The sequence below is a fragment of the Rhinoderma darwinii genome, chromosome 3 (assembly GCF_050947455.1).
Source record: "Rhinoderma darwinii isolate aRhiDar2 chromosome 3, aRhiDar2.hap1, whole genome shotgun sequence".
Lineage (NCBI taxonomy): Eukaryota > Metazoa > Chordata > Amphibia > Anura > Rhinodermatidae > Rhinoderma > Rhinoderma darwinii.
The window spans coordinates 17,321,985-17,340,077 of record NC_134689.1 but is presented as its reverse complement, the minus strand read 5'-3'; the positions used below and the strand labels follow the sequence as shown (position 1 = coordinate 17,340,077).

General features: G+C 40.7%; 1 protein-coding gene across 4 annotated transcripts in view; it reads left to right on the top strand.

The window, feature by feature from the left end:
- The window catches only part of PRMT8 (protein arginine methyltransferase 8), a 110,779-nt gene extending 93,544 nt beyond the window's left edge, over positions 1-17,235 (top strand). For all 4 annotated transcript variants that reach the window (XM_075856047.1, XM_075856048.1, XM_075856049.1 and 1 more), the window contains exons 9-10: positions 12,553-12,674; positions 16,865-17,235. In XM_075856047.1, coding sequence (XP_075712162.1) covers positions 12,553-12,674; positions 16,865-16,948 — 206 coding nt within the window. In that variant the 3' untranslated portion in view covers positions 16,949-17,235. The remainder of the gene's footprint in view (positions 1-12,552; positions 12,675-16,864) is intronic.
- The last annotated feature ends 858 nt before the right edge of the window (positions 17,236-18,093 follow it).

Genomic DNA, 18,093 nt, shown 5'->3' with positions numbered 1-18,093 from the left:
AGCATTAGCCTATTGTGGGAGCTCAGGGGTTAGTGTGAAAGCTCTAATTCAGAATTTTTTTCTTTCATATAGTGACATTAAAAATATAAAAAACACCATAAAAAATGTTTAATGTAAAAACTCGATTTATCCAATAGGTCATTTGCTGTTTTTTTATACTGTATCCTATATCATGCCATTCTCTCATAGGGGAGTCAGTCCAGAAAGGTCATGTGATAAGTTAATATCTCATTATTTGTCGGTCAGAAAGACATCTGCCTATGGTTTCTGAATTGTAAGGCCTCACGCACAAGACAAAGCCTCTATGGTGGCACACACAGTCCCTACAAGTCCGTATTACGGTCCCGCAGGTATTCGTGTGCCGTTGTATTGACCCATAGAACCAATGTACCTAAAGGAGAATAGTTCCCATGCCCCCATGTGCCTCGATATATAAAAATAAAAGCCCACGTGGTGCACTATAGTCGCATAGCAGTCTTTGGACGCTGTATCACAGATCCACGCAAAACATCCGTAGTGCAGACCTGTGCATGGACTGTAAGTTCCTGCCTATCTTGACAAAAAAAAATCTTAGGAGAGTTTTTTCCCTCCAAAAAATTCTCAATAAAAATGTTTAGAATTAAAAGTCAAAACTTCACAAAGAAAGTAAAGTCTCCCAAGATGTCACGTGGTCGGTCTGAAATCTTTAAAGAAGACCTGTCATTAAAAAATTTTGTTTAAAAAAACTGGTACTTTAAAAAAAAATCGAAATATAAGTAATAAAAAAAATTAAAAATAAAAAGCAGTATTATTGCGTGCGCATAGTATGCATATTAGCCAACTTCTCTGAAAGAGTTACCGCCAGACAGCCTAACAGGAACTTTGCTTCATCCCCAGCTGCGCTATGTCACTCTTCCCACAATCCCCTGCGGCACAAGAAAGGAACAGTTTAAAACCGTGAGTTCCCCTATTAATTTGCGGGATTCCGTGGTTTAGGGATGAAACGGCACGCCTTTAAAATTTGGTGGCAGCTGTTCAAAGAAGTGGGGAGCGGGCAGCTTCACAGAACAGTGCTGCATCGGAAGCTCTATTACTCACACGTAGATCGGCCATCCACAAGAAGGCGCCACGCACCGGAACCATCGGGGAGAAGGTATCTGAAAAGAAACTGACTCCCTTCGCGGTATCTAATTAAATGGGAAAAAAAATATTTGAACAAAATTTTTATTAAAATTGACACTTGGTGATAGATCCACTAAGACCACATGCACACAATGCGTATTACGTGTAGATTTGCCACACCGATTTTCCTGCAGCAATTCCGCAGCGTGTGGACGAGCCCTAAATACAGCATCAGTGACGTAAATGAGATTACTCGTAATCTCATTTACACGTGGCAGAATTTTAAAATTCGCAGCATATCAATTTATCTTGCGTTTCCGTCTCAGAATCGTATCTGACAAGTTTATGGAAAAAAAACGCACCGAAATCTGCCGCATCAAATCCGCACCTGTTTCTACACCAAAATGTCAAATCCGCCCCTAAAAAAGCATTACAAAAAATGTTTATATTGAGTGCAGATTTTACCTATGGAATTACCTGCATTTATCTGCGTTTTTGATGCGGCTTTTCCGCACCGAATTCGGCAACGTGTGTATGTAGCTTTAAAATTCAACACTGTTTTCATGACTTAGATAAAGCAAGACTGAGACAATTACGCCACATGACTGCTTATATAGAGTCACACACTTGGCTGAGCTGTAGCGTTAAATTGCAGCGGCGATAATTATCTACGTTGAGGTTTAGATTAATCAACAAGCGGAAATGAATTAAATAGCAAGAACATGTGTCACATCCGAGAATTATACACTGGTCACTGTGTGTTCAAGGGAAAATGGAAAGGCCTATGTTTTTCCGGATCATGTTACCGAAAGAATGTTTATTTCCCATCTTTAATTATAAATTCTCTACCTTCTGAAATTAAAGGGGTATTCCCAGAATTCATAATGATCACCTGTCCACACGGTAGATTAAAAAAATTGTCTGATCCATTGATCCCCCACCGATTGCAAAAACGGGAGTTCCAAACCGCCCGTTTCTCCACACTGAACTGCTAGCAGTGAGAAGGAGCTTAAATGAAGCGGCAGTTGAGCGTGCGCCTGCCACTGTATTGAATGTCTATGGGACTGACATAAACAGCCGGGCACTGTACTCGGCTGTCTCCATTAGTCCCATAAACTTTGAATGGAGCGGCAGTGCCCATACTGGACCAGCGCTCCATTCAAAGGCCTCCTCACTCGGGTCAAGCGATCGGTGGGGTTCCCAGCGTTTAGACACGTATCGCCTATCCTAGCCCTTGCATGGTCCGTGAGTAAAAATATTGTTCCATGCTCCATAGCATGCTGTATTATGGTGGTAGGATAGGGTGCAGTATGAAGGCACCATGGGGTGGCACATGGGTTGCCTACAGCTTAGTAATGTTTTTGCAGTTGTGGCTATTAACCAGATTAGCCAGATATTAGTGAATGTAGTGAATGGGATTTTATGAACTCCCATTCCCCGACGCAGCTTGAAGCCATGATATTTTTAGGACATGCTTTGATTTTTTTTAATATCCGGTTTGTGGAGTTTTTGTGCAACTTTTTGGATATTTTTCCCCATTGACTTCAATAGAGAAGCCAAAGAAGAAACCATAAGAAAAAAATTCACTAGTTTTTATTATTATAGTACCACAAGGTGGTTTTCCATATTAACCGTTTTTTAAATATTTTTTGTACAACAATCTCATTTAAAAATGGCAACCGCGACAAAAGCACGGCAAAAATGCATATGTTTTTTACTGTATTTTTTTGGGTGATGTATTCTTAAAAATCACTGAAATTGTATTTTGTAAGGGATTTGTTTATTACATATTTAGATGATATAATGCAATAAGTAAAAAAACATCAAAACTATAAACTTGGCCAAAGTCTGATACACCCACAACATGAAGACTTGGCAATGCGATTGTTTTGAAATTTGGCAAACGTAGCATTTTGAGTTTTTACTTTTGAAGGTATAATTCAATTTCGCACATTTGAATATATTTTGGTTGTCTCTCTCTTTAGCTGTTGAAGCAGAGCCAGGATTTGTGCAGGTCCATGGGCAAAACATTTTTGGAGGAAATCTCTGGACAAATGAGCTAAAAATCCCGACCAACCTTAAAATTTTTTACGGATAATTTTTTTTTCTGGCTGATATTAATAGACTGGCCGTAAATTGACACTTGGTTGCAGAAAAAACAATACCATAATGGTGCCTACATTATAGGGCCATAGAGTGAGCATAGAAGAGATCCGTAGCTCTAAAACCTCCTGCACAGACATAGGGTAAAAGGAGTCGTCGTCTCATAAAGACAACCCCTATCCCCTTAACTTTGTCACTATGTAATGTCTGATATTGTCTGTTTCATGTCCCTTCTAAATTGTAAAGTGCTGCGTAATATGTTGGCGCTATATAAATAAAGATTATTATTATTATCCATATGCATAGGGAATATGGACGTCATGGAGGTTGATGTGGCTTTTCCCGGTGATAACTGCTGATACATTCAACCACTAGAGATGAGCGAATTTCTCGAAATTCATTTTGGGTCCGATTTGGTCGAATCGGCTGTCTGTTTCAATTCGGTCCAAATAAATTCACTGCAAATCACAAGTGCCCCGATTGCTCTAAAAACTTTTGTCTGACTGACTGAGGTCTTCTAGGATTGTATCCAACTCCTTCCAAGCTCTTTAACGCAAAGCCAGTATAAGTAATGTGAAAGTGACAGCAACAGATATGGTAGAGGGAAGTATAATCGCAGTGCATTTTGTGAAGACTGCCCTTGAAGTCCGTCCAAGGTCACGCAATCCTTTTTCTAATCTGTTTAATGGCCACGATTCGTGCGCCGCAAACCCAAAAAGTTTTGGAATTTGCCAAATGGAAACATTTTGGAAATTAATTTGATTTGTGTATATCGATTGTATATATCAAATTCTGTCTGCTTGCAGGCGCCACTAGGGGGAGCTAAGAAGCTTACTGCATACTGTTTTATTATAGAGTTCAATATATAAACAGTCTGCAGGAAGCTCCTAAGCTCCCTCTAGTGGTGGCACCAGGTATTCAGAATGTTATCATGTAACTCTAGAGCTATGCATGGGATTTGGAACTTTGTCTGACCGTTATAATCATATATTAAGAAATTATTCAGCAGAGGATTTGGACCTATTTTGATCAAATATAACACATGGTATATACAGGTGGACATTTACTTAAAATTTATCTCCAAAGTGATGCTACACTTTCATGTCCAGCACTTGAATGTTTCATTGTCTCTTACTCTTTTAGCTTCCTCCACTTACTATGGAAAACTTCATTTATGTTTTTATTGTGCATTATACAGTGGGAATGAGAATGCTTCATTATTTTAAATTGCTATCTATTTCGTTCTGGAAACTCTGGTTTAATGAATGGGATGAATTGTTTTGCGAGAACTGTTTCGAAATTCAAGGTGTTAATTGAAAAACAGCTTTGTTATAAGAAAATACATTAAAGAGTGTTTTTTTTATAAATGCATTACGGCCCCTTGATCATCAGTCACTGCTGAGAAAATAAATTAACATTGCAAATAAAGTCACATGCTCCAGCCTGGATAAAAATAGTGCGCAGAGCTGATAAAGTCTAAATTTGTGATCCGCTGCTGTTAAAAATGAACTGGTGGAGGCTAAAACTGCGTTAATGTGATCTGCTGTTCGTCATACGTTGCGATCATTTCACTAAGGAAAAACAGCATAAAATGATGTACAACTACCGCATGTGGTGATCCACAGTAGTGGACAAGCTGATGGTCAGTACAAAGCCAGCAAAATTAAAAGGGTAAAAAAAAAAGGGCCTTCTGTATTTTCAAAAACAGCACCCCTCTTGCCCATGGGCACTGTTGGTATTGCAGCTCAGCACTTTTCACTTAAGTACAGTGAGCTTCAATACCAGATATAGCCCTGTGACAAGAGTGGCGCTGTTTTTGGATAAAACGGCAGGTCCTTTTTCTAATCTTATGCAACCCTTTTAATTCTCACTTCCAATTTTCCTCATGTGTGTCAGATGTTTTTTTGGCTTAGTCCCTGATTTTTTGTGGTTTGGTGTCACCTATCACTATTGCCCAGTGGTTTAGCATCAAACCAGTCCCCAGAGACATAACATAAAGCTCCTGGGCCCCAATATAAATATGTAACAGGTCCCTCACCTACCATGTACCATTTATTTTACAGGTACCATATTAATTGGCCCGTTTGGGCACCGGTATCCTCTCTACCCTCTATTGCTACACCCCTGCCAGTCTCTAAATTCCCATGTAATGGTGTCCATTGTCCTCGGTGTAGTGTCCCAGTCTCTAATGTCTAGTGGTTTCCTACCACAGATCTTGGTCTCAAGTGATTTGCTGCATCTTAGCCATGGTGTCTAGTGGGCTTTGCCACCATTCCCTGGTGATCAGTGGTTTGTTGCCTCCAGTACTTGACCTAGTGGCTTGTTGCCCCTGTCTTTGGTGCAGTGGCCCATTTTGTGTCTTTTTGCTCCTTGCTGCTCCTCTGCATGACTCTCCAATGGACATTTCAATGGATAATGCTTTCTAGTATGTTAATAGGGTGTCCTTCGAGTTGTATGAATGGATAGTGGATCATTAATTTCCGGACTTTAATGTATGTAGACGGCTTAATAGATGGCGGTCTTATGAAGTTTTACTTTATAATGCAAATGTAGCCTCGTTATTCTAAAAGTAATGCACATCCACTGTAAAAAAAAAAAAGTCCACTCTTATTTTTAAGGATCTGAAAAGCCTTTCAAAAGGTCCTTTGACCACGATCATTATATTGGCGTTGAATAATTATTATTTGTTAACTGCTTAATGACACATGATGTGTATTTATTTATTTATTTCAGTTACTTATATCGCACCAACATATTACGCAGCGCTGTACAGAGGTCCTCTTTTACTGTCCCCATTGGGGCTCACAATCTAAATTCCCTATTGGTATGTTTTTAGGGGTGTGGGAGGAAACCCACGCAAACACATGGAGAACATACAAACTCCATGCAGATGTTGTCCTTGGTTGGATTTGAACCCTGGACCCCAGCACTGCAAGGCAACAGTGCTAACCATTGAGCAACCATGCTGCATGCTCGTCACGAGCGGCTAGACTTTACAACATCAAGACGAGCAAGCATACTCGTCCTGCTGATGGCACAGGCTCAGCAAATGTGCCCGTGCAATCAGGAGCGGGGAAACATCTGTAATACACAGCCGCAGCCCCGCTCTAATGGCGAAGATCAAACAAACCCCTTGAATGACGCGATCAAAGCTGATCGTGACATTTAAAGGGAAAGAGTGAGAGACCCATGTGATATGATCAAGGGACATACCATATATGGGCAGACAGCCCAGGGTCCATTGAAGGACCCCAGGACTGTCTGATCATATTTCTTGTTGTTAGGGGATACGTAGGTATATGCCTGTGTATCAGTAAAACAGTCTAATGTACTAGCATATAGATAAATGCCAGTACATTAAAGTTAAAAAATCAAAACCAAAATAAAAAATCCTAAAAAAAGGTGAAATTACTATAAAAAAAAGTAATGTTAAATAAAAAATAAAAAACAATACAAAAAAATACACACAAATGCACATTGTTTACAATAAAAATAAGTCTCAAAACATAAATGAATAAACAAATATTTGATATTGTCACAACCATAACAACCTGCACAACAAATTTTTTCGTCATTTATGATGGTCAGTGTATGCTATAAAAGAGAAAAAAACTGCACTGGAACTGCTTTTTTCTGCATTTTTGCCAAAATAAAAATTTATATAAAATAAACAGAAATGTAAATGTACCAAAAAATGGCACCTACATCAAGTAGAACTCGTCCCGCAAAAAAACAAAGTCTCATACAGATATGTCAAACCAAAAATGAAAAAGTTATGAGTCCCGGGATGCAAAGAAGAAAAATTTAAGAAATCATTATAGCAGTCAGAGGTTTTTCTGACACAGAGCTCCAAATTACCAGCATAGACATAGATTTAAAATATAACATTCTGGTCTCCTGTAGTCACCACCAGGGCTAGCTTAGAAGCTATTTATATATGAAATACAACAATATAATAAAATGCAGTAAGCTCATAAGCTCCCTCTAGTGGCAGCTGCAGGTAGTTAGCGTGTTATCTTTTATATCTATGTCTATGTTGGGGATTTGGAGGTCTAATGATTTTAAGAAATTATGACAAAAGTTAGAGATTTACTTATTTTAAGTTCGACATTACAAATGTAATTATATATAATTGCAGAGATAAACCAAGAATATCTTCTTAAACTTATTATGAGAATTAAGACAAAATTAATTTATTTGATAAAGAGAAAAACGAAGAAAAAAAATAAATAAACATTTGTCCACAAATTCCCTAATTAATTTAGGAAAGAATTCAGATAGAATATTTGGATCTAGATCTTACACTGGATCATCTTGATGATTTAGTTGAAATACAAATATTTAGCTTTAGATCTAAAACAAGTTAAGGGCGCAGATCAAAGCCGGCACTCCCAGTAGAACGCATGTCTCTGAGTATATTTATATGCTGCACTGAGATATTCAGTTATTTTAATTATTTAGCACGTTGCCTTTTTTATGTTCAACCCATAGCCAGTGAATACATCAAGTACAGATATGGTGGACATCCTTTTGAAGTACAGTACAAAAGCGTAAAACAAATTCCATTCTGAAAAAATAAATAATCTGTTCTTCAGGGACCACAAAATCTCTAAAAACTTTTTGTAAGATAACTACAGTAAAACTATGATAACCTAGAACTAGATCTAGATCAATGTCAGCTGAAACTTTTGGGGTGTGTGAGGCTCAGAAAACCAGTCTAGACTGGTGAAAGATGAAAAACTAATATATGCTACAAAAATAACAGTGCAAACAGTATCCAAATAGTGTCAGCATGCACTGCCCAAATAACATCCTGATACAGTTACACAATTAATAAAGTCACATGGTTCCCAAAAAATAGAGCCATATAGTGCCCAAAAATTATACTGTTTGGTGACCAAGTAATAGAGCCAGATAGTGCCGAAATAATTATACTGCACAGTGCCCAAATAATAGAACCATATACTGTAGTGCCGAAATAACTATGCTGTACAGTGCCCAAATAATATAGCCATATAATATCTAAATAATTATGCTGTACAGTGCCCAAATAATAAAGCCATATAGTGCCCACACAGCCATGCTGTACAGTGCCCAAATAATACAGCCATATAGTGCCCAAATAGTATAGCCATATAGTGCCCAAATAATAGTCATATAGTGTCTAAATAATTATGCTGTACAGTGCCCAAATAATAAAGCCATATAGTGCCCACACAGCCATGCTGTACAGTGCCCAAATAATAGAGACAGAATGTGCCAAAATAATAAAGCCTTATAGTTCCCAAATAGCCATGCTGTAGAGTGCCCAAATAATAGAGCCATATAGTGCCCAAATAACCATGTTGTACAGTGCCAAAATAAAAAATATATATAAATGTGCAAACAATAGGGCCAAAGAGACAGAAATACATTGCTAAATGTGAGCCTATGTCAATGCAGTGCCTTTGGAGCTCTGTTTTTACATCCAGACCATGTGGGACCACCCGCCACTGTACCCCATCAACATTTGGATGTATAAATACCTAATAGAGAACTTGGTGCAAGTGTTTAGCAATCATATTCTGCCCATAATTTCCAACAGGTTCAATAATAATAATTTTAGTTCCAAAAGATTCTTCTATGTCGGCAACATAAATAAAAATACAGTTTATACAAGGGTTTAAACTCTTCCTGACATTTAATGTAAATGTGCGTCAAAGCCGGGAAAGGGAAGTATGGAGCGGGTTCACGGGCTGAACCAACTCCATATTACATCCTACATAGCACTGTAATGGTCGGGATCGGAGATAACTCTGATCCCAGCAAATTAACCAATTAGATGCCATGATCAATAGTCATCACAGCATCTGAGCTGTTAGAAAGAGGGGGCCCTCCATCATAAGTATTGCCGTGTATTATACCAGCGATCTAACAATCATTTGTTCAAGTTCCCTAATGGGACTAAAAAATATAGCAAAATTAGTTAAAGAGTAACTAAACGTTCGACAATCTTCTGACATGCCATAGTGACATGTCAGAAGTTTTGATCGGTGGAGGTCCGAGCGCTGAGACCCCCACCAATCGCTAAAAATAAGCGCGTGTGAGCGCTCAGCTGCTTCGTTTCTATTCGGCCTTTTCCGAAAATCAATGTATCGGTGTACGGACTCAATAGAAAGTCTATGACTTCGTACACTGCTACATCTGCTTTCTGGAAAAAGCCGAAACAGAAACAAAGCGGCTCAGCGCTCACCCGAGTGCTTCTGCCGCTTCGTTTTAGCGATTGGTGGGGTTCTCTGTGCTTGGACCCCACCAAACTAAACTTCACGTCACTATGACATGTCAGAAGTTTGTCTAACGTTTACTTAACCTTTCAATAAAGTTTTTATTAAAGAGGCTCTGTCACCAGATTTTGCAACCCCTATCTGCTATTGCAGCAGATCGGCGCTGCAATGTAGATTACAGTAACGTTTTTATTTTAAAAAAACGAGCATTTTTGGCCAAGTTATGACCGTTTTTGTATTTATGCAAATGAGGCTTGCAAAAGTACAACTGGGCGTGTTTAAAAGTAAAAGTCCAAGTGGGCGTGTATTATGTGCGTACATCGGGGCGTGTTTACTACTTTTACTAGCTGGGCTTTCTGATGAGAAGTATCATCCACTTCTCTTCACAACGCCCAGCTTCTGGCAGTGCAGACACACAGCGTGTTCTCGAGAGATCACGCTGTGTCGTCACTCACTTCCTGCCCCAGGTCCTGCATCGTGTCAGACGAGCGGGGACACATCGGCACCAGAGGCTACAGTTGATTCTGCAGCAGCATCGGCGTTTGCAGGTAAGTCGATGTAGCTACTTACCTGCAAACGCTGATGCAGAATCAACTGTAGCCTCTGGTGCCGATGTGTCCGACACGATGCAGGACCTGGGGCAGGAAGTGAGTGACGTCACAGCGTGATCTCTTGAGAACACGCTGTGTGTCTGCACTGCCTGAAGCTGGGTGTTAACGAACAGAAGTGGATGATGCTGATTCGTCAGCATCATACACTCCCATTCCTAACGCCCAGCTAGTTAAAGAAGTAAAAACGCCCCGATGTACGCACATAATACACGCCCAGTTGTACTTTTACTTTAAACACGCCCAGTTGGACTTTTGCAAGCCTCATTTGCATAAATACAAAAATGGTCATAACTTGGCCAAAAATGCTCGTTTTTTTAAAATAAAAACGTTACTGTAATCTACATTGCAGCGCCGATCTGCTGCAATAGGAGATAGGGGTTGCAAAATCTGGTGACAGAGCCTCTTTAATATAGGGGGAAAAAATAAAAGTTAGAAAAAAAAAATCCCCATTTTTTTTCTCACCTTTTCAAAAAAATAGAATAAAAAGTGATCAATAATCATATGTACCCCACGGTACCAAACGGCAGCATTAAAATCTATAGCTCGCCCTGCAAAAAGCAATCTCTCACACAGCTCCATCCACAGAAAAATAAAAAGTATTGGGTCTCAGAATATGACAACACAAATCAATTTTTTTTTTAACAAATGTTTTGTAAAAGTTGTAAAACATAAAAAAAAACATCAAAAATGTGGTAATCGTATTGGCCCGCAGAATAAAGTTCACGTCTGTGAATGCCATAAAAGCAAAACCCAAAAAATAATGGAGGAAAAGCTGGTTTTTTTTTTCCATTCCACCCTAGAAATAGTTTTCTTTTCGTTTTTCAGTACATTATATGGTACAATAAGTTGTGCCATCAAAGACTGCAACTTGTCCCGCAAAAAAACAAGCCTTTATACGACTATGTCAATGCAAAATACAAACGTTTTGGCTTTTGAAATGAAGAAATGAAAAATGGCTGCGGCGGAAGGGGTTAAGTTAGAGGAATATCCTATTTCCATATTGTGTCGCTGAATTTATCCTTGAAAACCTCTTATTAACCCGGACTACTTATGGCCAGATTTAAGTCAATCTCTAGTTGAATTTCTAGAGAAAATTTGCATGGCGGTGATAGATTTTAAATCACATGCAAGTGAAAGTGATCTAAATCGAGCGCCATTTCAATAATGTGACACTGAATGGCTTTCTAAATAAAGGTTTTGTTAGAAATGATTTTCAGTTTCAATTTACAATCTGTCACAGTAGAAGACATGGATATTGGGAAAATTGTTTGCTAAGATCCCTCTCAACGCCTCGGCCTAAAGTACTAAATGAGATACCACCAGCATACGAAACACAGATCAGAATTATTCTCCTTCCATGGTGCAACCAAAAGGTTTACTTTCAATAAAAATCCAAAAATTTAAAATATTAAGAATAGGCCTCAACAGCCTAACAGTAAAACTGTCCTTGTTACCCATAGCAACCAATCAGAATTCAGCTTTCAATTCTTAAACTGCTCTGGAATAATGAAAGCTGAGCTCTGATTGGTTGCTATGGGCAACAAATACAGTTTAACTGTTAACTGTTTTGTTTGTAGATTTATGAACTTTTGGTTTTCATTTCCTAAAGGGGGAAGACAACCCTGTCCATATGTCCTATTAGGGCATATGGACATCATAGGGGTGGGTCTGCCACTCGGGATGCCCCTCTATGAAAGGGGGAGACCTTCTGTATGAGTGGCTCCCGCTTTGGCTTTCTCTAATCGTCCATGTATTACATGTATTACTAGACTAAGGGCCAAATTATGGGGAGGGCAAAAAGGACATTTGCCCCAGGGCTTATACCACTTTGGGCCCCGTCACCACCCATCCCCCTGCTTAGACCAGGTCTATCTTTCTATTTATCGCTCTAATATTTATCTTTAAATCAATTAAAATCAGTTGTTTTTACGACCAAGGGACATTCACTGAGGAGAGAAGGCCGTAGCAAAATTAAAAAGTGGCTAAAGATTTTAACAGTTGCCTTCGGGGTTGAGGATTTTGTAGCTACTCCCTTGGCGGTCACTATTTATTGGCTAGTTTATACATTTCTCGCCTTTGGGACCCTCTTTAATCTGGAAAACTGGGATCCCTGATTGCTGTTTGACGTTACTCTCCAGCCGAGAAGAGGCGGAGAGGTGACCACACATGCATATGGCTCTTTCATTTGAAGTCTAAGGGAGTCACTAGATCGGGTATCTCCATCGCTCCCATAGACATCAGGGCGAGTGCATTTGTGGCCACCAACTACTATATGTGGCTGCTCAAGTGCAGTCCGGATTTCAGACTTGGGATGTGGCCACGACCAAACTTTAAGCTGCCCTGAGCCGACTGTAATCTAATAATCATTATTTTATCTCACAAAATGGCCGCCTCGGTTCTTTGCAGGTACTTGTTGCAATAAGTTTATTATGACTGTTTTGATATGTTTTCGTTGTTTTTATTTTATTCCACAGCTCCAGATGCTCCATATACTCACTGGAAGCAAACTGTCTTCTACTTGGAAGATTACCTAACTGTACGGAGAGGAGAAGAACTTTATGGAACTATTGCTATGAAACCTAATGCTAACAACATTGTAAGATGTCCTCCTTTCTACCACTCTTTCTGAAGTAAAAGATCATGTACCATAAAAGCAACCATCATAGCTGTCATAGGGCCTATGGAGTGGAAAGAGGCCCCAGCTAAGGTTTGCCGCATGTAGCATTGAATGGTGGTCACTTGTACCCAACAAATGAAATTTTTCAGAGTGCCCACCGTCCATCCATACAGAACATGTACACGTCCACTATTAATTTCATCCTAATCTTTATTACATACTGGACGTATCATCAATAATCATCAATGTCTAATAGATTATTTGTGAATCATACCGTAAGAAAAAGACCCTAGTGGTGAGTGATTCACTCCAAAGTCAGGTCCAAATTCGGTTGTCTTCTTCATATTAGTAACCCATTGTTGTGTCTTGACTCACAGGAATGGAAACCAAAAATAGGGAGTTACCTTTGCTGGCAGTCATGGCACATGTGAACTAGCAAATGAGCATTCTCCCTTTAATGGTGGACCAGTCCTGGCCCAATGTTCTTTTCTCATGGGCCGATAAAACCTGTGCAAGTCTCCCCCATCTCTTTAGGCACCAAAAGTCTCCCCATCTCTCTAGGCACCAAAAAAATCAGCAAAGGAAGAAGGGAGGAACATGCCCGAGGGTCAATCCTCCCTTTTCTTATTGCATGTGAAGCACTGAACCTGGGGGGAGAAGGGTCTCGTCCCGCTATGAAATGAAATATTTCATCCATGCCCCCTGCGGCTGCTATGGGGCCCGCAGCATGAGACGACGCTAGCAGCCGCTATGGCTGCTACAGTGGGAGCGACACCACATTCAATAGTATCTGCATCATTAGGATGCAGATACCATTGATTCCTACGGCAGAGCAGGGAGGTATCTCCCTCCTCTGTCATTTACTAGGCTACGGGCCACGTTCGGCCTTCAGCCTATCAGGTGTAGGGGCAGGATCCCTGCGCAGTCCGGCGTGTTGACGTTACTGGAACACGCCGGCATATGCAAATATCCCATCGGTGCTGAGGAAGTTGTGGAGCAGCTCAGTTCATCGCGGGAACAGGGCCTAGGTGAGTACAATTTTTTTTTGTTTGGGGGAGGGACTACAAGAGGGAGGTGGGATGCACTGTCTACAAGGGGGAGGAGGGGGACTGTATGGCACTGTCTATAAGGGGGTCTGTATGGCACTGTCTACAAGGGCGGGCTGTATGGCACTGTTTACAAGGTGAGGCTGTATGGCAGTATCTACAAGGGGTAGGGGGGCATTATCTACAGGGGGCTGTGTGGCACTATCTACAAGAGTGGTGTGACTATCTACAGGGGGGGCTGTATAGCACTGCCTACAAGAGGGCTGTATAGCAGAATCTACAGGGGACAGTATGCCACTATCTAGAGTGGGGCTGCATGGCACTATCTACAGTGTGGCTGTATGGCAGAATTTACAGGGGGGGCTGTATGGCAGAATCTACAGGGGGGCTGTATGGAAAAATCTACAGGGGGCTGTATGGCAGAATCCACAGGGGGGCTGTACGGCAGAATCACGATGTAGTTACCGTATGCCCCTGATATGAAGAGTGGTCAAGAGGAACTTCACCAACCACCAGACCCTCCTTTCCCATGGTTGCCATTAACCCGTACCAGGAGGGGCACCATTTTTATTGTTGCCATGGATCCAGTTTTTTCTATGTTTGCCGCGGTTCTGAAGCTGCAGTTTTTTTTTTTCATCCATTAAGAGCTGTTAGTACAGAAAGCGTAATAATCACCTGCAAAAAATGGCATTATTTCCGCGTGTTGTCACTGAGCAGGATGCAGGGAGCGCGGTTCATGGCTGCTGGCATTGCTTTTCTCCTTTTGCTCTTCCTCTACAGATGCTAATACACCTCATTGGTCACACTGATTTCTAACAAGAAGGATGGGTGTTATTTTTAAAGCATTTATATTTGCGCACTGTCAGCTGGAAGAGATGCTCCAGTGGGCAGGAAAAAGCTGCTATAATAATAACACTTTATAATAATGAGACGTTAACCAGAGATTTACAGCTTTGATTTGCTGTACAGGAAATCCATTGGTAAGACAAGACGTTGATGCAATATTAAAATGCCCCCTTCAGGCTCAGACGTGTGGAAATACTTAGTTGTCAACAGTTTAGAGACAAAGTGGGAGATTTAGGAATAGTGTTGTAAGATGTATAAATATCGGTAAGCCCCCACTGATCACACATGGATGAGGACATCCCATCAATGTACAGAACTCCTTGTTTCTAATGATATATCTTACTAATTCCTTTAAAGGGGTTGTTCAGTTTGGAAAACCCACTTTCATATACCCTAGTAAGAGGGGTCCTCTGTTCAGGATCCTCATCTCTTGGCCATAGTGAAGAGCTGTTACAAAGAGCATCTCTCTCTCTCTCTCTCTCTGGAGGACCTGTCCTGGCCTGCATTACACAAACAACCCATTGGATTGAATTAGCACTGTGTAATACTTTATTTCCCCTGTGGTGGCGCTGCAGGGAAATTACACACCTGCTGCCATGGTTCCCCACAGATTACAGCTGATCGTTGGTGGTTCCCGTAAGGGGACACTTTAAGATAAGTTTATTATAAAGAGACCACTGTTACATATAGGTATTGCCCAAAGCGAGAACTCCTTTATTTATTGATGTTACTTTTATAGCGCCAACATATTCCGCAACGCTGTACAGAGGTCCTCGCTTACTGTCTCCTTTAATGGGGTTATCTTAGATTAGAAAAAGAGCCCGCTTTTTTCCCCAAAATAACGCCACTTTTGTCCATGGCCATTGTGTGCTATTGCATCTCATTCCCTAAAAATGACCTAACCGTTGGACAATAGGATTGACAAAGTCATAAGGATTAATATACTCTGTATGCCCAACACCAATGTTAAGTGAGAACATTCATTCAAGTATGGATGTTGTTGGATGTGTTGATAGTCAACGGCACAATGGGTTAACACAGTAATTAATTATGTTAATCACCAGAAACGAACTAATTAACACCCATATTTGTATCGTTGACCCTTCAGTTACCCTTACACAGTGGATTACTGTAGGCGGGATTAGATTCACCGTTTTGGGCAGGAGCCATCAACGATTTCGCTAGGGACAATTCAATGAGCAATGTTTGATTTTCACAGATAGTGTTCCTTCCACTTAAATAAGAGGTGGCAGAGATGTCCACAGCTGCACCCCTGCCATCATCCAGGGTGCTAGTGACCTAAGAATGGTGTCAATAGACCGTAGAGGGTGATTTTGCCAAGAATGGTGTGTACGGACCTGTAACAATTCATATCACAGACCTGTAGGTAGTCTGTGTGCGGCCATATGGTGCCTGCACTGTATTCTAAGGTCACCTTCACATGTAGCGGAATTGCTGCAGATTTTCTGTCTGGATTTGCAGCAAAATATCCACAGCAGCAATGTGGATGAGATTTTATCGAAAAATCTCATCCACATGCTGTAAAAATTTACATGCAGAAATCGACCTGCGGTGCAGATTCAAGTTCAATGAGAAAGTCAAAAATTTTGGCAACGAATGCCAATTGCTAAAATCTCCAAGCCCCCCAAAAACCCACTATTTTCAAAATATAAATAAATTAAAAAAACAACTCTACTCATCTCTATGGGACTCCCGTGGCAAAACGTCTCAGGTACCCGGGCCGGTGTGTGTACATTCGACCTCCTGTGATGACGTCTCACCATATGTGACTGCTGCAACCAATCACAGGCTGCAAAGGTCACATCTGATGAAACATTATCACAAAAGTCTTGGGTGTGCAGAGAGAAGTCGGGGGGGGGGGGGAAGGTGAATATAGTTTGTTTGGTTGTTTTTCGTAGCTGCTTTAAAATCCACACCAAAATCTGCACGATTAGGTGCAGATGTTCTTGTGGATTTCCTTGTGGATTCTTGGTCATATTTGCTGCAGAATTTTCCGCGGCAAATCTGAGCCTTGTGGATGTACCCTACCTGTATCCTGCCGCAATACGGCATGCAATGGAAGATGCCACAATGGGAGTCACAATATAGGCCCATGGCAGGATATGGATGCCGTATATCATGTCCGTACAAGACAGATCTGTAATGCGGCGGAGTGCATGAGATGCCTTATCCAAATATTTACAATAGAGAACTAATTGTAGCAGCTAAGTAGTTAAAAAATAATGGCTGAACTAATATCTTTGCTATTCATTACAGCGGGATCTGGATTTCACAGTAGAATTGGATTTCAAAGGCCAGCTGTGTGAAGCCTCAATATCTCACGATTATAAAATGCGTTAGAACAAGAACCCGAGTCTTATTAACCCTCTACCTGCCATACTTGAAGCTACCGGTACTTCCAAAGAAAGAAATCGGTCACTGGAAAGTCAGGACGAGAGGAGATGAATAAAAAAAATAAATGTAATGAATTATTCACGTTGTTGGAAGTAACTAATAAATGGAATGAGCAAATATTCTGTGTTAATCGGTTAGTTGTAAGGTGATCACGATGGCGCTCGTCGTAGGAGAATGTCTGATATTGAGATTGATGCTTGTAATATGGAAATAAAATGATATATACGATGAAACGTCTAAGCTCTATCTGGGTAATAAAACGGGGTGTTAGCATTGCACAGCCGTTCATTTCATCGCTCATGATCAATGGGTAAAGAGCGCCCTCCAGCACAGATTTTAGGAAGTGCAGAAAGATATAATGCCGGCATCAGATGATAAATCATACTTCATAACTCAGAACTGTGGGCGAATACAATGAAATACTCATTATTTAAAGGACACCTGTATCCATTATATATTCTTGCATGGATTTGACTAGCTTTGCATCAATTCTGTTGCAGTAGACGAGGTAGTTTTTTTTTGACAGTAGGTTTGTGTATTAAACACAATGCAGTTTCCTATTATATTGACACAGGATTCTGCAAACTCTAGGTATGATGTCAAGTGATGGCTACTGAAACTTGCAGATGACATTTAGGGCTCATGCACATGGCCGTATTATGGATCCATGTTGTATGGATCTGTAATTCAGCCCCCATAGAAATCCAGGAGTCCATAATGTATCTTAGTATGCTTCTGATTTTATTCCATATGATGAGAAAAAAAAAAGATTGTTCCATGTTCTATAGGATGTTGTATTACTTTGGTATTGTCACGTTGGGTTCGTGGACCCACTGGGCCGTACCGCCTTGGCGGTATGGCAGCTGGCCAACAAGGCGCAGGTTACAGTTCATAGTTCGTATAGTGTACCTGTGGCAGCTCGGACAGTAGCAAGGCAGGCTCGGCTGGGACTAGGCAGCAGGTAGACATCAGGCGTGGTGAAGCAGGACAGGCGTGGTATACAGCACAGCACGACTTCAGCTCAGCACGGCACTAGACCAGGATAGCACGGGATACAGGGAACAGGATACAGGAGCTGGGAACTGGGAAAC